This window comes from Lissotriton vulgaris, chromosome 11 (assembly GCF_964263255.1).
Source record: "Lissotriton vulgaris chromosome 11, aLisVul1.2, whole genome shotgun sequence".
Lineage (NCBI taxonomy): Eukaryota > Metazoa > Chordata > Amphibia > Caudata > Salamandridae > Lissotriton > Lissotriton vulgaris.
In genome coordinates, this window is record NC_141699.1 from 1111027230 (window position 1) to 1111055008 (window position 27779).

The 27779-nt window shown below is 44.5% G+C and overlaps 1 protein-coding gene across 1 annotated transcript in view; it reads right to left on the reverse strand.

Moving 5' to 3' along the window:
* Positions 1-27779, reverse strand: part of LOC147684260 (putative cation-transporting ATPase 13A4) — a 190033-nt gene that overhangs the window by 69451 nt on the left and 92803 nt on the right. The window contains exons 11-17 of the mRNA XM_086944971.1: positions 25342-25530; positions 24139-24200; positions 21156-21306; positions 19143-19232; positions 14866-15022; positions 7856-7964; positions 2130-2254 (exon numbers count right to left, since the gene is read on the reverse strand). Coding sequence (XP_086801097.1) covers positions 2130-2254; positions 7856-7964; positions 14866-15022; positions 19143-19232; positions 21156-21306; positions 24139-24200; positions 25342-25530 — 883 coding nt within the window. The remainder of the gene's footprint in view (positions 1-2129; positions 2255-7855; positions 7965-14865; positions 15023-19142; positions 19233-21155; positions 21307-24138; positions 24201-25341; positions 25531-27779) is intronic.

Below are 27779 nucleotides of genomic sequence, written 5' to 3' on the forward strand. Positions count from 1 at the left end.
ACCACAGGCAGTGCTAGCGATGGTACAAGCTTTCCTTACACATAGAACAAGTTTAGCATGAAGGCGGTGTGGACAACTTGCAGCTGCTGTTCAAGCTTCCTTATACATAGACACATGCACACGCACACACACACACACACATGCACACGCACGCACACATGCACACATACACACACATGCACACGCACACGCACATGCACACACACACACACACATGCACACACACACGTGCTTAGGACAAGAATTAGACCAATGCTGACTTACAGCGTTGTGCTAAAACCTACAAAAGGGACCATGCAGGTTTGTTTTCAAAGATTGCTCTCTGGCATTGTAAACACGCTTGCTTCCATGAACTGGGTAGGAATGGGCAGCTCTGTGGGGGCTGAGGTGCAGGGCAAGGATGTTGTCCATGGAAAGTGGGCAGAAAAGGAAGTGACAATTGTGAGATTTTTCCCAATAGGGCGGATTTACTCTAGAGAAATTCTATTTTAAATTATTATTTTTCAGTAATGAATCCACAAGCAGTTTTACCTGCCCTAGAAGTCCTAATGAGTCTGCATATGGGAGGCTGTGCCTGAAGGGGGTGCACTTCTGAGCTCCTCGGAGCAAGCGGACAGGAAGAAGGGAGAAGTGTCACTGAGAAACACCTGCCATCTATCTAGCTGGCGCTATGTGTGTGCTTGAGGCAATGTGGGCACTGGAGTTATGACCTGGTCTTTGAAGATAGGAGGGCGGTGCCCATGGCCACTGTCAGAGAACGAACGCCCCTGGAGGGGGGAGGAGCCTCTGCCTGGTGACCCCTGACATAGGTTGAGGGGCCAAACATCAAACCTAGGATCACTGCTTATCATCCAGGGCCCAAGTCTGCCAGGAAGGATCTTATCTGGCTCACCCTGGTAAAACCACAAGGGAACAGACTCTCCGAGGCTCCTTTGTGACGCAAGCTATCCTTGGAAGGTGGATCAAGGCCGAGGGTTGGAAAGTAGTCTCCTGTCTCCAGACTCAGACCCAGGAATCCTAGCAGAGGCCTGCTGCTTATAGTCTCTTACGCTGAAACATCAATAGCCATTTTAAAACCCAAGCCAAGACATTTCTAAATTTCTAATTATGGACCTCTGAGAGGTTGAAGCCATGCCAGGACATCACAGAGCAGTTGAGTGACACTATACATTTTTCCATTTCCACCCCTTGATCAAGGGTGGAAATTAAAGCATCCCTTATTGAAAACCTTTACCATGCACTAGTCTGACTCCACCTCTGCCCCGTGGTGGAGCGCGAGGGTTCTGTTGGTGTGACAAGCCTCTTGACCTTGCTTCTCCATGTGTGTTGATCAACCACAAATGGTTGGGAGTCTACTGAAACGTAGATATTCATGGGAGCAGGCGACAGCACATTGTGTCGTCAACTTGTCCTTACAGAACACTGAAGGCCTTTTGCTGTATGTTGTCATGGCCTAGAGAAAAGGAGGCTCTGATGCACAGAGCACCAGGACGTTTGGCATATCTTGGTCTTGTGACTAGGACCTCTGTGATCACACCCATGGTGTCATGCCAGAAGACATTGAGACCCTGAAGTATACATTTCATTCAAGGCTTCTCCAAGTAACTTACTGAAGCCACAAATATAGAGATCCAGGCCTGGAAGAGAACAGCTGCATTTATATTAAAGTTAAATATCTTTAGGCAACACGTGGGAGCCAATATCAGAATCTTAACCTGTGGAGCTCAATTCATTGTGCTTTTTTAGAAAGTGATGGAATACCTCAAATACTTACACTTTCGTGTCAGCGAATCTATGCTTTAGACTGTAGACATTCATTTATCCTCTAGAGTCTATAGGATGAATAAATGACCCTTAATCCTGTCAAGCAAGTTCTTAACCCGAGGTTTGGTAGTTGGCGAAAAAGTGAATGCATCTGGGAAAATTGTGTGGATGACATTGTGAAAGGTAAAACATGGGTAATGCCTAAATGTGAAGCCAGCCTTGGTAAGCAAAGCCTTGAATCATCTTTCTACCCCCTCAATAAAGGCCTACAACACCACACTGCTTCCCGCCAGGAGTTTCCTATATAAAAACCAACATGTGGACATCTTCCTTGAATCTTTGTTTCAGTTGTTGGCACGATTTACCTGTTACCATCACAGTTCGGATCTGGGCAGCGTTGAGCTCTTGTAAAACAGGTTTAGTTTCACTCTTCAGCCTGTTTTCTAATATTAAAAATCCAATAAATTCCATGTCTGATTCCGAATCTTCCCTTAATATAGAAAGAAATGCAAAGAATGAAAATGTAAACTGTTATATGAATGATAAAGATCACATGCTGAAAACCAATGCACAACAAACATAAATATAGCAAGAGCACACAAAAATACTTGGTTTTTAAAACAAGAACTAATAGTGCATTGTTAGGTGATCCTAAACCAATTCGTAAAATTTGACCATGTTCTACATTCCCAGATTCAGCCGACCATGATATAGGTCCTGATCTGGTTGACTATTTGGGGAACGTAATCCTCACAGTGCCCTGTGCATAATGTCCAATGTGGCCGCGGGCCCTCCTATGACTAAGGTCTGATTGAGATCTTGGTGGTAATGGCCCCATTGTCACTTTTCGACAGAATCACCGCCCACCTACTTGGCGAACTGCCCGCTCTATTTAGATGTTGGTGGGTCCATGGATGTAAGACCACCAGAGTCCTGCCGACTCTGCCATGAATCTCATTACAAGACCAGAGGCTAACAGTATGCATAACTTATCCGTATTGATGGCGCCATAGGCAGAAGCAGCTGTCGGTGGGAGTCCAGCCAATATGACCGCTGTGCCAATTGTAATGTGCCTTACTGTCGAGGCAACTGTGGCGGGAAAACCTCCACACCTGAGTTAGCGGTAGTAGGGGAGATAAGGTACAAACTGGCCTCATTTCCTGTTTCCACTCCCCTTTCCATCACAGGGCCGATCGTCCAGGTCTCCCCTTTGCTGCTGCCCCTTGCCCAGAAAGGAAGCCCATCCCGTCATCGCCCTTTCACTGTTGAAATGGCTGCGGACTTGTGCAGTTGTATGTTGCTCTCTCATGCAATGTTTCCAGCTGTGTAATGCATATGTGTGTATTTTTTTTTACTTGTTTTGTTGAAATATCCACATGTGTATTGACACTGGGAAAAAAATAATGAAACTAGGGGTGCCACCCATGATGGCATCCCTCCATTGGGCGCCTGCCGCCGGGACACTGCCTGCACAATGGTGTTGTCTATACAGGGTCAGCACAAAACTGCCACCCTGACTGCGACAGAGTAATAGGAGTCCGCTGCACCGATGGAGGGGACACGGACGGCCGTTCAGCCAGCACACATCTAAATATGGCAGGCGGAATTCCATCCGCTTGGCAGAGAACTTGGATCCTCCGCTGCGGAGGGACGACGGTAATACCGCCAAGATCTTAATCAGGGCCTAAGTAGCTCCCTGCTGCCTCCTACCACCACTCACCATTAACAGAGCTCACTCCACATCAGAAGCGCCCTGTTGTGTCCTCTCTACTGGACGTTTCACAGAGTAGAAGAGTGTGGGGACCTCTCATTCGAAAAGGCGAAACAACGGCACGGCTTGAGAATGCCCGGGCTAAAAGGGCTGGCCATTCCCCGGATCTCCTTCCGCGGTGTGTGTTCCCCCTTGAAGGTCTAGGCTGGCAGTTGGCTGCAGAGAATTGCAAAGAAGCTGTGAAAGGTATGAGGCCCTAAAGTCACATGTGAATATATGTGGTTCACCTAAACTGGGTCATGCAAACAATATTCTATACCTCATACATTTCAAAACTAAAAGGCCTGGCTAAAAATATGACTTCAGATTTACGCAGCTTAGGCCAAGTTAACTGAGCAGAAAGAGCCAAATCAGGAACTATTTAAGTTTTATCTTCAGTGGATCACGGTTGCGTTACCAGAGCAGGCGGGATTTAAAGTGTCTTCCTAAACTGTGCGCCCCTAAGTTCTCACGGTGGTGAGAAATATCAGCTACACTTGTTTTAACTAGACCAGTTAAAAAAGGCGCCGTCAGCAGCATGTTTTACTGTTGCCTGATAATGAGCTACATCAATATCTATAGAAATGATCAACATTCCTAAAGCACAAAATGAAAACCCACTATACAGATAACATTAATTTAAGTTCGAAATAGTTACTATTTCTGCTTTTAGATGACTTTTCACTAGAAATAGCTGGCCACAGAGCTTCAGCACCCTTGGAGGGAGTGGGAGGAAGTGGGGTCAACCATGAAAAGAAGCATATTAAGGGAGCATTTTAGGGCATCACACAGACCACATGCAGCATTGATTTAAAGGGATATCTATTGTGGTTGAATTTCTTTGCACGAGGAACAATGACATGCTGCACCCACCTTCATTTATCATCAACTCTTTATAGGATGATTCAGAAGTGCTAAAATATTCACAATGAATAAATGTACAAATAACAAAGAACTACCAGAGGAAGAGGGCAGGGCTGGCTCTTTACACCATGACTCGGATTTGGGAATGAGAATAAGGAAATATCAAACCTAACAATGAATGGTGTAGACCGACCACAAGTGAGAATAAAAACACATGCACAATGCTGATGAAGGAAGTACATGAGGGAATGAAACGGTCAATAAAAAGGGGGTAAGAGCTGAGGAAAAGACCAGTTCAAAGCGACATTATTGAATGTAAACCACTGCAGAGGGTTCACAAATGACACCACATGGCTACTCAGACAGATGGATGGAAAAAAAGGTACAAAAGAATGGGGTTGACATAAACTGGGGATGTTAAGCCAGGAGCATAAAACTAACCCTGGGCGTAGTTCACGGAGATGTGCTATGCGAAACTCGCTGCGCTACGTGAATCCCCCCAAGCGGCGTAGTGCGGCAGAAAAATGCAGTTTGCGGTCATGCTGGATGCTTGTCCTCACTGAGAAATCGTCGCAAAGGTTGCCATGCGCAGTGCAAGCGAGCACTGCTTTCCTTTCTGCCGCTCGAGTACATTTTTACTCAAGCAGCAGCTTTCTTAATGCGAGCAGGCAGTTTCTCAACACGAGTGGTCGCAAGCATACGCGATCACTTGCAATGAGAAACCTGACCAACCCACCTCCCCCCCCCGCCCACGTTCAGAAATCTCACCGGGAGGTCTATTTTCCACGCTCGCACTCACCAACTTGATATTGACGATCACGAACTAGGAAAGGGAGGTAGATTTTTCTCACTCACGCTCGCCAAATTGACGTTGGTGAACATGAACAAGGAAAAAAACAAGGGAAACAAGGAAAAAACTCTGCTCCGCTGCGCGAAACAGAGTTTTTCAGAACTACGCGAGCTCCACGTAATACGGAGTGCGGAAAACTCCGCAAACTCCACGAGCGGAGCGGAGTTCACCGGCCAGGTTTACGTAAAACATTCCTACTCCCCCCATTATTTGTTTTGGATTGACAGGTTAGCAACACTGCGAAGTTCTGAAGTTTGGTAAGTTCAATAGTGTCATTGAGTTAAGTGTCAGACAAAAATATTCTAGCAAAACCTTTTTTGTGGGAAAATTGTCCTCTATATTCTATCCCCCCTCAAAAACTAGTTTTGCACTCGCTTGGATAAATTTAAGGGTACCTAGGAAGGTTTAAGCATGTAAGACCAAAACTTTGAAGGCATTGTTTAACGTCCTGCTGGTGTCAGCTGTTTTCATTGGGGGCTCCTGGTAAGAAGGGAAGGTACTTAGCACTTTAAATCTGCAAACCTGGCATCATTGGTGGGATTGAAAATGCAAATAATAAAGAATGTTACAATCCTATATGTAGGGGACTTAAGAGATTCATGTTGACTTAGTTTTACAACAAAATTGTCACCTCTGAGTAGTCCAACATTTATCTAACCATGAGGCATATTAACAAAGGACGGCGATAAATAATGCAAAGCGCGCTTAGCGTTTTTTATTTATCGCAGTCTATCTCTGGAATTTATCGCCCTGGTAGCGCGTTATTAACGACGCGTTTCTCCAGGGCGATAAAAATTCCAGCGATAGCAGGGAAATTGCCGTTTTGCAGGGAACATCGCTGGTGTTCCCTGCAAAACGGCGATAACCTTGCTGATACGACCCTGTGGTCGTATCAGCATAATCCACCCCCAATGTTAGGGATAGGTAAGTCTGCATTTTAGCAGACGTTAGTTTTTGGCGAAAACTTCTGCTAAAATGCTGGGGCAGCCTTGTAAATTTTGCGATGTGCACATCAGCGATATTTGCAATGTTGTTTTCCCAGTGACACCCACTTTGCATCTTAGAAATACAAAGGGAGGCGTCGGGTAAAAGGGTGCTGACATGCACTAATGCATGTTAGCACCCACTTGTAAATTGGGCAAAAAGATTATCTCCGTTTTTTTGTCTTTTAAAGTCAAACAAGCGGAGAAGTGCCCTTGTTAATATGCCCCCAAGAGACTTAGAACCGAGGACAGGGAAGAGCAGAGGATTTCATAAACGTCAGAAATCATAATAATTCTAACAACTGAATTGATATTTCTGATTCATCAATTTTATTCTAAGAATAAATAAATAAGAATAGATATTATGGTTCACTGTGGTGCTGTAATAACGTTCCATGAAAGTCTTTGATGCAGTTCTATTCATCAGAATCATGGACTAGTTAGGCGGATGTAGGCCCTGATTAGGAGAATAGATGCTATTTATCGCACCTGATTAATAGCAATGCCTCAGTATGTTATTCATCGGGTGCAATAAATAACACTTCTTATCAGTTTCTGGGGAATATCAAACGGATTTTGGTGTTTAACTCACCTTACTCTGCATGGTAAATACAGTACGTTGAAATTTGACAAAGGTTGAGGTATTTAATGCATCTGATAATTACCGGATACGTTGAGTTCCTACCAATGCATAGGCAGGGGTTGCTGCATGGGTCGGAATGCACCAGCCCACTTTAAACCAGGCCCGGGATGCTGATGTAGGTTACAAGTTGGGTATGCTAACAAAGTAACCTCTGGTAAATGGAGATTCCTCTGCGAAGTGGTTGAGACCACAGGGGAACGCATGATGACACTGCGGGTGATCTTTCAAATCTTTTATCAGCGATATTGCAGAAGAACAGCCGACACAAGGATGTGTAATCCAGCTCATACCTCAGACAAGGTGAAAACATGACAGCATGTTTAAGGCAATAACAAAGCGTGCCAGAGAAAAGGTAACAAGAATTGAAATCAGATCGATGAAAAGTCCCCCGTTTAATTTGACGGTGAAGGTGGTCTTGGAAACTACAGCAATGAAGAACAACATCACATTATCCAAACCGTGTGAAAAATTAGAGCAAAGAAAATGCAAGAAACAAAGCGCTTGTGGAATCAACGTAAACATCATTGGCAAAGCTTCGAGGAAAGAATCGAGGCTGTTTCTGGAGGGAGCGATTTCATCAGGAGAAATATGGCGTAAACGACCATAGAGGAATGGCACGGAGGTGGGACAAGCGCTGCATCAGAAATCCTAAGAAGGGCGTCCATATTTATAGTCCTAGAAAGTTGAAGGATGCGATGCGGGTGGTTAAATGTCCAGGGACACAAACATTGAAGTTGGACTGAGCACATCGAGTGGAGGGTGCCTTAGAAAAGGATGTGCTTTGGAAATGGGCCATACACTATCACTACCCAGAGGAAGGGAGATAGAGGCTGGTGGATTTTTTCAGCGAAAGAGGGATGCGTGTATGGAGCTGCCTTGGAGAAGGATGGTTGGGATAAGCACATTTGGGCTGGGGTGGGTCACTCATTTGAAACCCTCCATCAACATGCCAGGGTAGTAAGCGACGCAAGGACTTAGAAAGGTTTGAGTAGAGACCCTACCTTGATAGAGCGGCAACGTCCTGTACCGGGAGCACTTTGTGGGCGAAGCCAATGACTCTGAAACCTTGCAACGTGTACAGCTCAAGTTCTGCTGTAAAACCTTTGGGGACTGCCAAGGTAAAAAGGTAAGAGAAGTAAATACATGTAGGTTAGATATTATTTTCATTCAAATCACAAGAACATTGTTTAACGGGAAGCAGGATGACCTGTTACTTTTACACCTGTAATCAATCCATGGGTGAATATCACAGGTTTCAGATAACAATACCATGAGCTCATTTTTATCACAATGAAGAACATGTTTATGTACTGTTGGGCCTTTCTAACTTGGGCAACGGAAGAGCTCTTTCAACAAGCAGAACCTTCCTCTCTCAGCCAACCCTTGCACTAGGGAATGAACTCCAGTTTTGGAAATGTTGTTTCTCCTTCAGTCTCCCTTGAGGAATCTGACCAGAACATGCCATGCCTGAGGTCAGCATCATGTTTAAGCTTCGACCCCACAGAAGGAGCGGCATTGAGCGTGCTCCAATGACACACGCTACTACTTGCCATGCTGGGCTTGAATTTTTAATTACAGGTTACTTGTCCACCAGGCAAGTAGTCAAATGCTTGAATTCTATTTTTACAATGGGCCTTGGCTCCATACAATGGGAATTCTTGTGACAACACATATGGCCCAAATTACTGAGGCATGTGCCCAGGCAAGAATGCCTTTGGGAGACACAATGTGTGTGAGCTGTGTGCCAGTGGCACACATTTAGTGCATCACAACACACAAAGAGGTTGGATAGGTATAATTATATTTCACTGCACCTAGTCAGAGAACTCCTCTGTCTACCTATTCTCTCTACCTACTTGAAATCTAAGCAATTCCAAGAATTGGATGAGGTGGGCTCACTCACGCAACGGGACATGCTTCATCATAGGCCTCATCAGCCCACCTTGGTCAGACGGTACTACGAGGGCAGACTTGACCTCCAGGGGGCCTGTCTTGAGGGAGTTCTCCACACAGGTCTTGAAGTACAACCAAACTGAGATCATTAATCAGAGCAGAAAGTACCACTGACAGAGAAGGCACTTTAGGTCCACCTTAAATATTAGATGAGATGATTTTGTCCAAAGGGCGGAAGGCAAAAAATTCAAATTTTGGAGCACTGTTTCAGAAATATGGAGGAGGTGTAAAATATTTTTGTGAAGCTGTAGGTTCCAAAATAGTAGTTTCCCAATCAGTGATAGAGACCTTGGAATCCAAGCAATGTATTTCAATGCATTCCTACCCAAATGTAGAACTTTGAGACTGAATTTTAAAGAACATTGACATTGCCTACATTCTAAAGTCTTCAATGATTTATTTTCCTTATTTAGGACATTTGATCACAATTGGTCAAATTTCTTGAATTTCAATCTTTATACGTCCTAAGTAGCAAGATGGATAACAATATCAGACATGGCTTCATTGTAATATAAACCAATGAATGAATGCCTTGCCTATTTGAACTAAGCACAAATAGAAAGAAGCCTCTGGCTTTAGGGTTGAGAGGTGAGCCTGGTTAGGCGCTCATTATGACTATCTTGGTATTTGGGGCTGGAAGACCTACCTGGCGGCAAGAATCTAAGACACTGCCTGGTATCTCCGCACCACATGCCAGAGTACATACGCTAATTTGCCCAGAATGAGGGTCAGGTGCTTGGAGCAGGTAATTCAGGGTCCAATGATCACAGATATGACAGTCACATGTCTGGGGAGAATTGGGATTGTGAGTTGTTGAATTTGACTCATAGTTATAGATCTACCTAAAATGCAACTTTTAATGAAGGTCTCAGCGCCTTTACCCAGGTTTTGGATGTTCCTCACTGGCCAGTAAACAGGACAGTAGATGTAAGGAGAGAGGAAGTGATTTGTAGTTAATCACACCAACCAAGTTGTTATTTATTTTTGAGATTCACTTTTTTATCAGCCAAAAAAAACAAGGAGGACTGAAGTGGGCTTAGAAAACAGTTGAATCTGGTCATTGTTTTTCGAAAGACGAGGTTGTGGGATCATGGCATCGTTCGACTCACGCCTGTGGATGTTTAGTAAAACCAAAGAGATGTCACTGAATGAAGTAGTCAATTACACTTTGATAAGTTCAATATAACATCGTACAAGGAAGATATTGTCACCTAGAGGCTTCCAGATGTTGTTAACATGAAAGAAATATGATAACCAGGTATAAAGCTAGGCGTTGGCGCTCTGCACTTAAATTTAGGGGGACAATATAAAGCAAAAGATAGGTATGAATGGTTCTCCAAGGAAAGGATTGGTTGCCATCCACAATCCTACACACCCTCCCAACGAAAAGCAAAATATTCAGACATACAACTCCGAGCAGTCAAAAACTCACTTCAACAGTAGTCTTGTGTTGACAGTCATTTTTAATTCAAAATCTTCCGCTTGAGGGGGAGGAGCCAAGATGGCGATGTGAACGGACATGTGGTCTCTCGGCTCCCCGATCCTTTGTCCCTCGCGACGACATCCTGACCTATCTCCTGCCACGGAGTGCTAGCGAGAGGACGGGGAAAGAGAGCTGCGTTGAATGGTGCTCTCCCGAGGTCCCTGCCTGCCTAAGAATCCGCTAGATTGCCGAGTGATCTGCCGCGTCCGTCTCTACCCCTGTGACCGAGACCCGAGCCGGGATACGGACATGGCGGCTGCCGGAACTGCGAGGGGCTATGGATGCGGAATGACCCTTGCGCCCTGACTGGCGCTACTATCTGCTACTGTCCGCGCCTGCCCTTCACTTGCTCACTGAGTGCCTGCCGACCGGGAGTCTTCACGGGTGCCTCCGCTACCGGGACCTTCAAGTAAGGTACGCTGCGCCACTTCCATGATGGCGGACACTTGAATGCCACAAGTCCCTCACAAGCCTACTCCCGCTCCGTTGTTACCATCGTGGGGCTTTTATTGCGGGTCATCCACTGCTTGCGTGTCCGCCCTGGCATAGCGACTTGAGTCCTTATTGTTTTGGCGGTGCTTGTGCCTATGCGCCCCTGTGTTTCCCCCGGTGGAGCAGATGCGATGGTTGATCCGACTGCGCTGAATGCCAACGCTGCCTCGGACAAGAACTGGACTATGCTGCGGCGCCCAGGGTGCTGTCCTGCCTTGGGGGCCGCGCCTGTGACCGTGGCGAGGATGGAACCCCCGGCCGCTCTGACCTATGGCTCTATTCTTGACGCAATTCGCGATCTGCGGGCAGAAATGCGTGTGGGCTTTCTGTCGCTGTGTGAGAAACTTGAGGCTGCTACACCCGGGGTGGATTACACACCACCGGTTTGTTTCCCTCACTGTGACGCTTTGTCTATCCTGACTCCGGACCGGGCTACATTGTTGCCGCAAGTGCCCATTAACTTCATCAGCGCTACACTGTTACCGCCTCCATCGGAGCCCATGGTTGCTGCTGAGACTTTGCTGCCTCTGGGAATGACGCCACACACCCATCAACTACTTAGTCTGAGTGCCCATGCTCCTTTGGCTCCGCTTCTGACTCTCATTATTTTGCTACTTTGTGAGAATCTGCTGGCGCTATTCCGTGGGGTACATGGATCTGGTCGAGAATGGACCCGTCCATTTTGTATCGGAACGGCATCTCCCTGCCGGGAGCAGCCATCTTGTCCCTTTGTTCTGCCAGTGAGGATTGCCCTGCGTGGATTTTGGCCGGGGGGTCGAGTGCAGACTGGCCAGGGTTAGCGGATTCCTCCTGCAGAACTGTACATTCCTGGCTAGCGTGAGCTCGGTTTGCAACGCTTCTTCAATGTGTACTAGTGTGACTCTCCTTGCTCTGTACGATGTTCACAATACATTGTTTTTCGCTGGTACACATGTGGGGATGTGACAAATCGACTTGAATGGCGGGTGGGGTTTCGGGATGGGCCACCCTTTAATTGCGTGCTGATATGGAACTTGTGATCTCTCCCTATTTTTATTTTGTACTGCATATTCTCTATTCTTTTTGCGACATAAGGGGTGGGAATTTCTGTATGGCTGGGGTGTCCGAGAGACTTATTGTCCGTTTGGCTCCTCCCCTCATTTTTTCTTCATTGGGAGGTATAGATTAGATTTCTCTATTCTTTCTCCCTATATCTCAGGAGTTATATTTATTCTTTCTTTTTCTTCTTTATTAGGGGTTCTTCCCTCTTTTCCTCTTTCCGTAGTCTATATTTCGGGTTCTTTAGCGGGCGACAGACACTCTGCCGGGGGGGGTAGGCCATAGCCTCCGCATTGGTGTAGGGTGGGGGGAGGGTTTTAGTTTTATACATTGGTTTCTATGGGCCTTAATTTTTTCTATCTCTCTGCGCTTTTCTTACCTAATTTCTGTTCTGGGTCCGAGATAGGGATTAGTGGGGAACGGGCTGAGCTGTACATGGCGTATAATTGTTCAAAGATGATCTTGTTGTTTTACTCTGAACCGCCATACTGCCTGGGTAGTAGCTTTCACGGTTGGTTTCATGTGATGCTCTTGCCTGCTCATGTTGTGTGATAATTGTACGGACTCAGTTCTCCTTGGTTTCTATTCTTCACTGCTTCATATTTACGTCCGAAAAAAAATTAAAATTAACCTTCATTACTCCTGTTTCTCGGCGACACGAATTTGCTCAGTGCACGGTTAATTGATCGCTGCTCTTCAACCCTGATGCCGCTGAGAAATTATATTGCTTGCTTTTGTGCTCAAAAGTATTGTGGCCGGCCTGATGGTTGTGGGCCCGTATTTGTTCTATTTTCATGCACAATAAAGGTTTACAAAAATTTAAAAAAAAATAAAATAAATATTCCGCTTGAGCTTGATACTACTGTATATGTCAATTTTAACTGCTCGGATTTGTATGTCCAGATGTTGTTAATGCTCTTAAATGTCACCTACCTCAGGTCTAAAAACTGGCCGTCAAAAGCAGGGTTCGGATTTGATTGTGAAAGTTTACATTTAATGACATGTCTATGGAGAAAAGTGACACCACACCTCGTGCAACCTTTCCTGTCCAGGACGGATAAGACTTTACTGGGTCCATTGTTGGGAAGCTGGGCACCTGCAGTCAGGTGTAACAGGGAGCGGGCACCTGCAGGCAGGTGTAACGGGGAGCGGGCACCTGCAGTCAGGTGTAACGGGGAGCGGGCACCTGCAGTCAGGTGTAACAGAGAGAGGGCACCTGCAGTCAGGTGTAACAGGGAGAGGGCACCTGCATTCAGGTGTAAAGTGGATCGGGGAGCGGGCACCTGCAGTCAGGTGTAACGGGGAGCGGGCACCTGCAGTCAGGTGTAACTGGGAGAGGGCACCTGCAGTCAGGTGTAATGGGGAGAGGGCACCTGCAGTCAGGTGTAACGGGGAGCGGGCACCTGCAGCCAGGTGTAACGGGGAGCGGGCACCTGCAGTCAGGTGTGACGTGGAGAGGGCACCTGCAGGCAGGTGTAACAGGGAGCGGGCACCTGCAGTCAGGTGTAACGGGGAGCGGGCACCTGCAGGCAGGTGTAACGGGGAGAGGGCACCTGCAGTCAGGTGTAACGGGGAGCGGGCACCTGCAGTCAGGTGTAACTGGGAGAGGGCACCTGCAGTCAGGTGTAATGGGGAGAGGGCACCTGCAGTCAGGTGTAACGGGGAGCGGGAACCTGCAGCCAGGTGTAACGGGGAGCGGGCACCTGCAGTCAGGTGTAACTGGGAGAGGGCCCCTGCAGGCAGGTGTAACAGAGAGAGGGCACCTGCAGTCAGGTGTGACGGGGAAGGGGGCACCTGCAGTCAGGTGTGACGGGGAGAGGGCACCTGCAGTCAGGTGTAATGGGGAGAGGGCACCTGCAGTCAGGTGTAACGGGGAGCGGGCACCTGCAGTCAGGTGTAACGGGGAGCGGGCACCTGCAGTCAGGTGTAATGGGGAGAGGGCACCTGCAGTCAGGTGTAACGGGGAGAGGGCACCTGCAGTCAGGTGTAACGGAGAGAGGGCACCTGCAGTCAGGTGTAACGGAGAGAGGGCACCTGCAGTCAGGTGTGACGGGGAGCCGGCACCTGCAGCCAGGTGTAACGGAGAGAGGGCACCTGCAGTCAGGTGTAATGGGGAGAGGGCACCTGCAGTCAGGTGTAACGGGGAGAGGGCACCTGCAGTCAGGTGTAACGGAGAGAGGGCACCTGCAGTCAGGTGTAACTGGGAGAGGGCCCCTGCAGGCAGGTGTAACGGGGAGCGGGCACCTGCAGTCAGGTGTAACGGGGAGCGGGTACCTGCAGTCAGGTGAAACAGAGAGAGGGCACCTGCATTCAGGTGTAAAGTGGATCGGGGAGCGGGCACCTGCAGTCAGGTGTAACTGGGAGCGGGCACATGCAGTCAGGCGTAACAGGGAGCGGGCACCTGCAGTCAGGTGTAAAGTGGATCGGGGAGCGGGCACCTGCAGTCAGGTGTAACGGGGAGAGGGCACCTGCAGTCAGGTGTAATGGGAAGAGGGCACCTGCAGTCAGGTGTAACGGGGAGAGGGCACCTGCAGTCAGTTGTAACGGGGAGAGGGCACCTGCAGCCAGGTGTAATGGGGAGCGGGCACCTGCAGTCAGGTGTAACGGGCAGCGGGCACCTGCAGTCAGGTGTAATGGGGAGCGGGCACCTGCAGTCACGTGTGACGGAGAGAGGGCACCTGCAGTCAGGTGTAACGGGGAGAGGGCACCTGCAGTCAGGTGTGACGGAGAGAGGGCACCTGCAGTCAGGTGTAACGGGCAGCGGGCACCTGCAGTCAGGTGTAATGGGGAGCGGGCACCTGCAGCCAGGTGTGACGGAGAGAGGGCACCTGCAGTCAGGTGTAACAGGGAGCGGGCACCTGCAGTCAGGTGTAACGGGGAGAGGGCACCTGCAGTCAGGTTTAACGGGGAGCGGGCACCTTCAGTCAGGTGTAACGGGGAGAGGGCACCTGCAGTCAGGTGTAACGGGGAGCGGGCACGTGCAGTCAGATGAAACGGGGAGTGGGCAACTGCAGTTTCTATTCAGTGAAACAGGAAAGCTCTTACCTGTGTCTTTCTTGCAGAAGCTGGCCACCATCTCAGGTGCTCCCTTCATGTAGACCTCAAGGTCACGTCCACCTATCACCCGGGTGATGACGGACATCCGCTGGAGCTTGGAGGAGAATGGATACTGGCGTAAAACGACTATCCCCTGCACCGGAACCTGGGAGAGAAACATCATTTGGGTGAATGCGTGTGTAAAATCAGAGTGCAGTAGCATAACAAATGGTATGTATTTAAAAGAAAATGTACTATTAACCAAACAGTTTTCTCTTCAAAAAATATTTTTGAAGCAAAGACTGTCTACATTGGTGCATTGTATTTTCTTGCATCTAGAGCATGGAATATTCGAATGTGCAAAGCCACACATAACAAATGCACATTGTATGTGGTTTAAATGTCACAGAAAAAAAGACAAATAGTAAAATTAGATCAGAGTCTTCTCAGCAGTGCCAGCCTTTTAGACACATTGCTATTGTCAGTAGAAAGTAGCTGAGGCCATAAGATGTGTATCCACCAGGCCACACAAGCAGTAACACTGTAGAGGGTCTACAAGCGGCTGAGGCCACACACTCATTTCAGGGCACTCACCCACCATCTTGAGTGTATGGCAGCATGGCTGAGCTCTGTACAGATGGCCAACACACTGTTCTCAATGTCATTCACTTCTTCATGGTTCTGTCGCAAACGGAACCAAAAGGATGAAGCGGAGAAGCTTCTCTGAGGACTGAGGTGTTTTCGGTGGCGGTTCCTCCACAGGTTTCAATGGACCGAGGAAAGCTGGACCAAGGTGGGTGCACTATGCTGGTGCCAGAGGTCTGCGCACACATCTGCATACTGAAGGTGGCAGTGGCAGGAAGGAGCATTGTAGCAGGATGCTCTGCCACATATTAAAAGATCACTTCTTCCTTATCTTACTGAATTCACCAATTAAATAATTCTTTAGTTGATCAACTGAGTTTAGGCTAATTGCTCATTACTGATTGGTAAATTGGTATCTTGAGATATTTTGAATCAATCTGCTACTGTCATTTCACTGAACATTATTAACCATGAATTACAACAGTAAACCTCTGATTATTGTCCTTGTCCTGTTTTAGCGACCGTGTTTTTGCTTTGACTGTACCACCATCATTCACAATAAATAAATAAACAATTGTGCGATGTTTGATGTTTTGTGGATATTGTGATCTTTGGTGTGCCTCCACACACTACCGCCTTTGTATTCAATATTTGTTTACTGCGGGATTTCCTTATATTCAAAAGCCTGGTTCATAAAGAGTCTTATTGCATCTCGAAAATAAAGGACACAGTCAGTAGAAGTGTGCCCACTCCTGATACACTCATAATATTAATTACTAGTATGTCCTACAGCACACCATCCAGACTTTAAGACAGTTCATTCCAGTCACCGGTCCCTTAGACTCAGCATTCTTCTTATTGGCCATTTTCCGAGGATCAGCTGCAATCTGTCTTTGCCAGGGAGAGTGGGAATCAGCAAACGAGGCAACCGAGATACGTATTAATGCCAATGTCAACCATTGTGATTTGCCATCACAAGATAAAGCAAAGTCAAGTTTTAGCATCTGATCTGTATCCCCTGATCTTACCCAAGTTGCTCAGCATCGTTGTTATCATAGACCATGATCACAAATAGATGTTAGGATTCTGTTGGCAATCCCAGAATTTTAGATACAAGAATTTCTCAAATCCAAATATTACACATGTTGACCACCGTCAGTGGCTGTAGTCTCTCTCTTCTCTTCTAATGGTTGATTAAAAGTAGGATAGTTTTCTATATTATCTTTATCGATAAGAATAGGAACAGCAGATACATCCATTGTTACTGTAGTCAATAATGTTTAAGTCATAAAAAATCTTACAGACAATGTACAACTCATGACCAGATAAATGACATCAGTAATTTCATCATCAATGACATATGGCACTGGTCCTCAGCGTGTCGCTCATGGTTTTGCAAAGCATTGCTTATCTGGCAATCTGTACATCTATGTTCATGGCGGTGTTACTCTAGGCAACTATTTTCTGTCTTTTAAAAAGGAGGCTGCCGAGGGTGTCCTGGCTGCTTCTGCTCTATGTAGCTACCCCCCCCCCCAACACTTGCTTTTTGAGGCTGCTGAAAGATTTACAAAGGAATGAGGATCCTAGTTTCTGAGGTATTAAAGCCTGGTTGCCTTTAATGGTGAGATGCCCCCTTGAAAAGGAAGCCTTAAGATTTCTGCTGAAATCCCCACTTGAAGTCAAGAGGGGAGGCCACCAGTGGGCCGCTTATGAGATCATCGCGGGAAGGATGAGACTGAAACAGAATGTCTCTGCTTCTCCAACCTTCCAGCTGTTAGAACTAGACCTGCCCCATTGCCTATGTCTAGTCTATGTTGTGACAGTGCTGATGTATTCTTGGTGAACAGACCATGCAGTGGAATGCAGGGTTGGATATTCACCACAGAAGGTTTGAGTTCCGTGAGGTGACTTTACTCAGTGAGTCGCAGCCCAGGCAAGGACCGGGTGCTGCTGCTCTGAAGAGAACAGTCTAACATTTGTGAAGTGTGTCTAGCATCCTTAAAGAAGATCTTCCTGATCATCCTACCAATTTTTCACAAAGTTATAGAACTAATGTGCTATAAAATGCATTTTTTACCACAGTACCTTCCCAAACCTCCTTTGGTAGACCATGATTGTCACCCACCATAAAGGGTATGTTTCTCCTACCTTATTTTGACCAATGTTAATAAATTGTTTTCCTCTACATTTATTAGGAGGTCAACAGGGAGAAGTCCCACCTCTTCCAAGTAAAGTGATTTACAATTCTACCACATGACCATGTGGATGGCAGTATATGCCTCAAATGCTTCATGTACCACTATGGCCCGCATCATGAAAATCTTAGAGAAGATTGTGATAGTTATGGCACCCAATGAAATATGCCACTGGATTCTGCAGATTAAAGAGCCTCTGCAATAAATTTGCTGGTTGCAGAAATATGTATAAATAATGGAGAATTTACCCTCACCCACAACTCTGAACTGCTCCTCAAAGCCGCATTTAGATTTCCTTTGGGCTATAAACTCAACTTCCATGCCTGTTAGTAACGATCCTCTGTAAATGTTTGGGTGTGACTAAATTGTATAAATCAAGGTTCCTCCATATTCATGCCGATTTCACCCTCATTTACCCACTCACGACTTGATTTTGAGATCCCTTGTTTATATTTTATGTTCTTTTGAACAGTTATAATACGAGAATGACACAATGAATAATTGATACTAATGATTAAAATAAAATTGTCTTGCATTGCTCTATCATGATATCCTATTGTGCAGTTATATATTTAATTGTTTTGTTCTGTGCCATTTTATTAACATAGGGTAGTTATTTTTCATTGCAAATTTTCCACCAATGTAGTTACCAAGTTATTATCATTATTCTATATTAAAGTGTGTTACTTATTTAGAATTATTGATATTATTTCATGGTGAGTAATATTTAAATTATATTACTTATGCTTTTGCAGAAGTATGATTGTTCCAATTGGTGCTCTTTAGATTATTAATTACTAGGGGGCCGCTTCACAGAACTAATCTGAGATAAAATCCTAAACGTACTACTTTTGGTATTCACTGAAGACATCTAGTAGTAGTAAAGTTAGGACTCCTAACTTTACTACTACTAAATGCCTTCTGTGAATACCAAAAGTAGTAAGTTTAGGATTTTATCTCAGATTAGTTCTGTGAAGCGGCCCCCTAGTAATTAATAATCTAAAGAGCACCAATTGGAACAATCATACTTCTGCAAAAGCATAAGTAATATAATTTAAATATTACTCACCATGAAATAATATCAGTCCCTACATTATTATTAATGATTAGATTAATGATGTTAATAAAGATATCACATGTTTTATTATATAGCAGTTTATGAACCATATTTTGCCCATTTTAAGTTAATATAAATTGTAAGATTTTATAAAGTATTAGTATTATTATTATTAATATAATTAATAAAATATCTATCAGAATGTTGTTTACCTTTTCTTAGACTTAATAAATTATTGAATCATTTGGTGCTCAGTCTGAGACTAAAAGCTGCAGACAAGATGACCTTTTACACCATATTACGAGACGCCCATCTTTCAGATTCACTGAAGTAAGACTGGAGTGAACCACTGTGCAATGTGCTTATTCGAGTCCAGTGAGGGCATGGTGCACCACAGGGCAGCTGTTTGTAAAGTATGTTTCCTGTAAACATCTTATCGGAAAACTTACCTTGCCTACCGCAGCAGCTCCGGGTCTAACCATCATGGTAGATGTTGGGACATCTTCTGGTTCAGGTGTTGAGTTAGAATCTACAATCTCCTGTTAAAATAGCATTAAAAGGTGAGTGAGTCAGTAAGTCAGTAAATGTGAGGGCGAGGAAGTGAGTTAATGTGAGGGATTGTGAGAACAAGTGCATGTAACGTGAAATGAGAATATGAAGGAGGCTAATATTAAAAAAAGGAGCCTGTTAACAACGGATTATGAGTCAAGTCTACATTCAAAATATAATATTATGCTTTATTGGTTGGACATGAGCCATGAAATACAAAACCCCCCAGTACAACACAATATGAAAACCTCCATTCTAAATCTGATAGTATATTTTATTGGTAGGATATAACTCATAAAATATAAAAGTCTCAATTTTATGCAAAATAATATTTTTTTATTGCATTGACATAAGTCTTACAATATACAGCCCTCCAGTGTAAATATAATAATATATTTTATAGGTTGGCTGTAAGCTATACAATATGAAAGTCTCCTTTTCAAATTTAATATAATATATTTAATTTGTAGGATATAAGTCATACAATATAAAAGCCCACAATTTAAATGTGAGATTGGAGATTAAGAACCCTCTACCGTACAATAAAGGGATACTGCAAGTCACAGAGGAGTTACAAAACCATATAGAGGAACGAGGCCTAAAGCTGAGTTCCTTCATAAGGTTATGGTACTCCGAGATGACTTGTAATATGCTAATCATGTATGACTGGGGGTACTTTATACTGTATAATACATGGTCACACAATCACCTTTTCCCCAACATTTAAAACCTTGATGCATAGCTCTTTCATGTGAAAGAGAGCATGTTTGCAAAAATGAAGAATAAAAATAGAACACATAAGGCAAAATTAGACAAATCAAAAATCTGTTTGATATTTGTCGCAAAAAGATATTTGAAACAGTTCAAATCCAACTCAGTTTAAAAAAATAGTTGGAGTAGCTTGGAATGTGTAGAAACATACAGAAATGTTCTAACTTTACTATCATTATCTAAGGAGTGAAAATAATAAAAAAGTTATTTCTGCTTGTGTCTGTAAGCTAGAACATTAGACCAGAAGTTATAAAAGCAGCATTTCATTTGTGTTGCTTTCAACAGCTCTTTGTGACCTGGCCTGCCTTTCACCTGGCTCTGACCGAAGCCATTGTGACCTCAGAACTCAAATGTAATAACTTATTACAGTTGAGTTCTGATGTCTGTTCTTTATAATGTTCGACTGGATGCATCACAAGTCACTGACTAAAAATAAAATAGAGATGGGCGTTTATAGGGAATTGCAGATCCCACATAATGTAATATGTTTTATTGGTTGGACGTAAGCCACACAGTATAAAAGTCTCCAGTTTGCAGTCGATGGTTTATGAAGGGACAGTGCAGACTCAGAAGCTGATAAAAACTGATACTTTCAGTTGTGGACAGCTAAAGAGCAAATGTAGAAAAAAGGCAGCTTGACCCACTAGGGTTTAAAAACTAACCAAGCACCAGAAACAAATTAAAGAGATGTGGTTGATGAAAATATCCGAGATGATCTGAGCAAAGCCAAGCTCCTCAATATATACCCGCAAGTTCCCTAAGGACAGAGGCGGAGTCGGATATGGATAAGCAGTCTACAAGCTCCCAACTGAAGGATTCTATTCAGGTAAGAGCAGAGTCAGTGCTTCTCAACACGCCTTAACCCTCAGAAAGCACCCGGTTCAATCTACTGCTGGGGATACTGATGATGGGACCATGAACATTTTACTAACATCTTAAGGTTTGATATAGACGGTCCATTGATGAGAATGAACATGTCAAAGGATAAGTGAGTGTTAGCCATCAAATTTATGGTTTGATCACAAACCAGGATATTGAGTGTTTCCTCATAAATTCTTCAAAATTAAGGAAAAAAAGCTGCAAAAGCTGCCCCTGTCAGGCAAGCCCATGTTGTGCATTAAGGTACTCAAGTGTTGGCTCACCCATCCTGTGGCGTCAAACATCTTCAGGTCCAGGGGGTCGCCCTGTATCTCTCCATCCAGTATGATCAGCGAGTGACAACTCGCCATGGCGCCCTGCAGCGGTCCCCATGGTAAGGCACTGCTGAGGGGGAACTTCTCAACCATCTGAAAGCTAACGAAGAACATGAATTCATATATCTGGTTTTATACAATACCTCTACATTTTCAAATTTCAGAAATACTAACCTGTAATATATGTATTAAACATTTTTTGCAAGTTTGTGCGCTAGAGAGAAGCCGGATGGCGAGACGCAGAACATATGAAGGGGCATATTTACTAGGAAGTGGCGGAGTGCTGGCTTAGCCACCTTGGCTTAATGCCGTACTCCGCCACTTCCGAAACACAGGGCTGTACAGTATTTACAAGAATATGGCGCAGCCCTGTTTTCCCCTGTGTTGGAGCTTATTCTAGCTGGCTAGCACCAACGATGGCACCCTTGCACCAAAGTGCAAGGGTGCGTGCGTTGTAGTGGAAGATTGTTTAATGTGCAGGAAGGCACATCTTCCTTTCACAATCTGAAATGGCATTTTGAACTCCCATGTGTGCTGTTTAATGCAGCACACACTGAAGTTTAAAAACTTCATTTTTTGTTGACTGTGTATGTGCAGGAAGGGTCACATTGCTGCACATAAACAATCAATGGCCTTTTACTGGTTCGAGAAGTGAACATTTCGCCTCATTGCGCCTGTGTTAGATCAGGTTTTCCCTGGTCTTAATGTTGAAGCTGCCCCATATTTACGCCACGCTTGTAAATATGGAGCGGTACAAAAGGGGGTGGTGATGGACGGAGCATCTGAATCAATCAAACACTCACACCCAGTCAAAAGATCTGGGTTTAATCCATCACCGTTCTTTAGCCCACTCTGCCACCCCAGATCAGACGTGGCTATATGCAAATCAGTCTGACCCTGTGCCTCATGGGAACAGTCCAGCCCGAACTGCCAAGCCATGTCTTCCCTGGACCAGAAACAAGCTTCTGAGGTCCGGTTTCTGGCATTCCAGCCGTCTTCAGCCCGGCTTGCTTGAATCCAGTGGCAAAGTGAGCAAGGGACTCAAGTCTGAGCATACCCTGCCACACTTATGGCGGCCAAAAGCGGTACAAAAGGGGGTGGTGATGGACAGAGCATCTGAATCAATCAAACACTCACACCCAGTCAAAAGATCTGGGTTTAATCCATCACCGTTCTTTAGCCCACTCTGCCACCCCAGTTCAGACGTGGCTATATGCAAATCAGTCTGACCCTGTGCCTCATGGGAACAGTCCAGCCCGAACTGCCATGCCATGTCTTCCCTGGACCGGAAACGAGCTTCCAAGAACCGGTTTCTGGCATTCCAGCCGTCTTCAGCCCGGCTTGCTTGAATCCAGTGGCAAAGTGAGCAAGGGACTCACGTCTGAGTATTTTGTGGGTATATTTGACAAATAAAGGACCAGCAATAAATTACATTATGCATAGCAGATGATACCTTGAATTAGGCCTGGGCAGTGAACTCGGCTCCGTTCGGGGAGTTTGAAGAGTTTTCCACACTCTGCGCTCAGCGGAGCATGCAGCGCTCCGAAAAACTCTGCACTGCATAGCGGAGCAAAGTTTTTACCTCGCTCACGCTCACCAACGTCAAGTTGGAGAGTGAGTGTGAGGAAAAGCCCCCTCCCAGCGAGAGTTCTCAATGGGCGGTCGGATATCTCTATCCAGGCAGTCGCGGACGGTCCTAGATGAGATCCTGGCTGAGTTTGTAAAGTATTATCAAACTCTCTATACTCCTGAAGCTCCATCCGAACCTTCTCAAATTAATGCTTATTCGAAAGAAAAAACTCCTAATTCTGAGCACATAGATTTTTCTTCCCTCGAAACTGATATATCTTTGACAGAAATTCTTCAGGGCTTCAATCTCTTAAAAAGGTTAGACTCCAGGGACTGATGGGTTCATGGTTGAATTCTTTCTTAATTTATCTAATCTTTTGCTTTCCAAATTATTACACTTTTTTTAGTTCTTTTCTAGCTTGGGTTCTGCAGGTGGTACCTTTCAGGAGTCCCCTTTATGTCTCATTCTTAACGAGGGCAAGGACCGAGCCCTATGTAAGATCTATAGACTAATGTCTTTGGTCAATGTAGATTATAACATTTTCGCTGAACTGAAAGCCTTACGCCTGGATCCCCTCTTACCTTGATGACTGGTAAGGAACAATCAGGCTTTGTCAAAGGTAGGCTTGCATCGGATAATTCTAGACTCCCATTTAATGTTCTCAACAAAGCCTCCGTTTATCATATTCCCTTGCGGCCAATTATATTGATGCAGAAAATGCATTTGATCATATAGACTGGTCCTTTTTACTTAAATCACTTTCTTGGCACAGTCTGGGCCCCAACTTCATTTTTTAAATACTGTTGCTCGTAGTTATCCTAATTGTACTTCTGCTGAAAATGTTATGGCTCCATAAGTTGTTCACTGCTCTGCAATTTGTTTCTCAATATTCGTTTGCTTTGTATCTTGTTTCATATATTGTTACTCTATTTTACAGTGTATAGTGCATAATGCTGTTAGGAATTGGTCTTCTTTTCCTACCCTTCCCTTCCCTTCTTTATTCCCCAATATTTTCAAAAATTGTCTTCTTTACAAATTTTGATGCACATTTTTTTTTATGCATATCAACTGTTATTGTTAACCTTTTTTCTGCCAGTTATTTTCAATCAAGCTGCATTACCTTACAAAAAGAATTAAACAGTATACTGCTGTGACCTCAATTGTATCTAGGCGCTGGTGTAATTCTGGAATTGTTGTACTTAGATTTCATCTGTATCTGGGCCAAAAGAATGTTAATGACCAAACTCAGCTCTCTGTTGTTGAGCCATTAGTTGCCTCATAACTTTATCCAAACAACCACATGGAATTCCATGGAAAACAATGACACTCCACAGAATTATGGGTGTTTCAAAGCACACTCACCAGTTTCTCCAGGTTGATACAATGCCCCATAAATCCATCCCATCTTCTGTTAAGGTCCCCGTCTAAGAGTCGAAAAAGATATGTGAGAATTTGATTTTGTAAAAGCTGGACACCATCACATTGTTGTCTCTGTACATTGTTCATGAAACTGAACACACGTGCTTTTAGGGTGTGTTGTTGGATGTGCGGGTCTTTCTTCTGATCCTGTGTGAGAAGTGTTTCCATGTCATGTGTGAGGACCACTGATGTGTGGCTGTTATATTATTGGATGTAGCACCTAGCAGTGCAATGAATGAAGAGGTGTGAGAGAGAGGGGCCCAGTTTATGGTTTTCAATAGGCTGACAGCTTGGAGCAGCCCTGCAGGTGCCTTCATGGCAATTCCTATGATCATCACCCACTTAGCAGGTTACTGTGCTGTCCATTCTGAGATATTTTATTTATAGTTTGTGGTCCTCAGAAGGCACAGGCTGGAGAAAGACGCATTGGAGGGATCTGCTGGGGTAGATTTCATATCATCCCAAATCTGATTGTCATTGTGAGAGGCCAAGAAGTGGCCGCAAAATGTAACTAGTCGGGACCAACATCGGTGGACTAAATCAGAGTCCACCCTTGGCCAGCGGTATGAGGCAGATCTCTCCAGTTATTTCACGCCGGTTCAGCTGGTGCTGGGTGGTTTACTACTGTGGACTGGCACAGTACTGGGTGATAGACACCAGCCTTGGCAGTGTTGTCTTATGTGAGTGTGAGGGTGTCGAGCAGTAAAAGGGAATTATGATGCAACCTGTAGGAACTACAATCGACTGCCCGACCGCTGAGGCATATGGTATGGATACTTGTATTAGTGTGTTCAAAAAGGGTTATACATTGTATTGTAATTTCATCTAGACAGTGCTTACTACCACTGATGAGGCATATAAGCACTATACGCCGGGCAGAACGCTCCTCCGGAGCCTACGGTTAGTGCTTTCAGTGGTTATTGTTGGCCTTTTGGATTAGTCTCGCGTCCTCATTGAAACCATTCCGTGCATTTACTCCATTTTCTATGCGGTGGATTCCATTTCGGTGAATTTTGAGAGAGGGTGGATTTAAATTCATGCATAAGGTTGCAGAAGTATGACGATTAAAGGAGAGGTTGTGATCTTTGAATCGAGGAGTGGGGAGATTCCTGAAATACAGAAACAGGGAAAACAGCAGACGAGTACCTTATCGAAGCAGATGAGGTTGACTTGTCCACTGATGTTGATGCGCTGGGGGCTGATACAGAAGATGCCCTTCTGTTTCAGCCTCCTCTGGGCGGTGATGGTTCCGGCCGCCAGAGCAGCGGGGATGGCGGGAGAAAACGCTGAGGTTAGGACCAGGAAGGCGTCTATTATAACTCTGTGCATCGAACCCTAAAAAATTATAGCAGGAAAAAAAGCATATCATTTACAATTACTTTTGCTCACATACATGACACCATTTCTATGTGAATTTAATATGTATAATCACCTAAAAAATGCCATAATTGAATTGTCCTGTATATCTTTTCTGTAAAATGTCTATTTTTTTTTTACAGGTGCAATGATATTGCCGAGCTCCCGTAGGACGGTGAGGGTTACAAGGTATAGGGGTCACATGTTCTTCATATCCCCTGTGTTATATTAGGATTACAATTTATGAACTGAGTGTAATAAAAGATCTCTGTGTTAAAAGCAGTAAGCCACTTACCTAGCTACAAGAAATACAAATCTGTCCTTTACAGAAGACACATTAACCCTCTATTCTACTTTGATATAAATCCAGGACTAGACAAATCACAGACCTCTCCAGGGAATGTGTTAACCTCCAGGGTTATCTTACCATTTTGATTACTCCCTGAGAGTTACAGGGCACACAATGATCTCCGCAGCAGGTGCCTTTACCCTTCAAAATATATAAATATTAAGACTTTGCAACCAATTAAGCAGGACAGATCTACTAACATGTTTCTTCTTATTGTTAATTTCTTTGTGGCAGGGTTTAAAAAAAGAAAATGTTAAGTTCATGATAGACCTGCTAAACATATGTGCGAAGTCTGAATATCTGATGTCACTTATTGTGATGTCGCTTCCTATGAGATCATGGACTGTTTTGCCACATCCTGTGCTGCCATGTTTGATGTCATGTTCCATGACATCCAGCACTGTGAGGTCACACACCATGATGTCACTTGCATTCTGCCTAACTAACAGGTACATGCATCATTGTTGCCGTTTGCGATTCCTTAATTGTGAAAATTAAGGAATCGCAATTAAGGAATCGCAAACGGCAATGCATCAAAAATTCGCAATTTTCTTAGCGATTCCTTATTTTTCCTTAATTGCGATTCACAATTTGTGAATCGTAATTAAGGAATCCCTTCCCATTGATCCCTATGGGCCACAGGCCCATAGGAATGAATGGGAAGAAAATCTCAATTTGCGATTCACAATTAGCTAATCGCAAATTGAGATTGCGATTTCAAGGGTGCAGGGGTGTCCAAAGGACACCCTGTTGCACCCCTGAAATCAATCCATGCACATATGTTGTGCACACACATGCCCTAAGGGCATGAGTGTGCACAACATGACAGTTTGAAAAATGCACAAAATTGCATTTTTCAGATTTTTCGCAAATTACCATGAGGTCCAACCTCATGGTAATTTTTTCCTCCTAATTGCGAAATCGCATTTTTTTTAAGTGTCATGCATTGCATTTAAGGAATCGCTTTTTGTGGGCGGCTGATTGTCCCTCCCTAAACCACTTCCATTTTGTTGTAAGTATCCCCATTTTATAGCCAATTACCACATTTACCACAGAAACATATGCATACCTATGCAGAGATGTCCGCCATCGGGGAGGAGGCAGATCTCCGCACATAAAAGAAAGGAGAGGCAGACGCTCTGACCGCTGCGCGTTGGTCAGTGAATAGCATGTTGTTGTACATGAATAGTAATACTGTGGAATTAGTAAACATGCTGCAAAGTGCAGTTTATGAACAGGGGCCATTTGGGGGTCAAAGCAAACCTGCACAAAGTCATTTTTCAATAAGTTACCACGTAGGTTTCATCAGACTGGTAAATAGCATTTTTGTTCAATTTACAAGGGAAGCGCTTTGATGGAAGGTGGTCCCCAGGGCGGAGTACACCAGGTTAATATTTCTCCAGAATCGCACGGATAAAAAAGTATGGAGTGCAAACATATGTAATCAGCAATGAAGCCTGCCCCTATCTTATTGTGTAATATTTCTGAAGGGACATTCCGTAGAATTCGTAACAATTTAAAAAAATATTTCATTTCTGCGGTTTATACAGAAATGGAAGATTTATAACCCCAAATCTCCACTCCGAAGGCTACGGTTGGAACACACTTACTATTATAGAGGATGTAATACAGACTTTATATGACTGTAACGTAAACGCCTGGAAAAGGCATCAATGCTAAAGGTGACCCTATTAAAGGATTGAATATGTGATTTCAATAAAGGGCCCCAGGACAATTTGTCGTCCAGCAAGATGCCTAAATAGCTGAACTTGTCCACCTTGCCTATATAGTTACCCTTTATTACATACGTTTTAGTCTTGGTATTTCTGGGGCCCATGGTCATGGTACACGATGAAGAGTAGTTGATTTTTAGGCCACC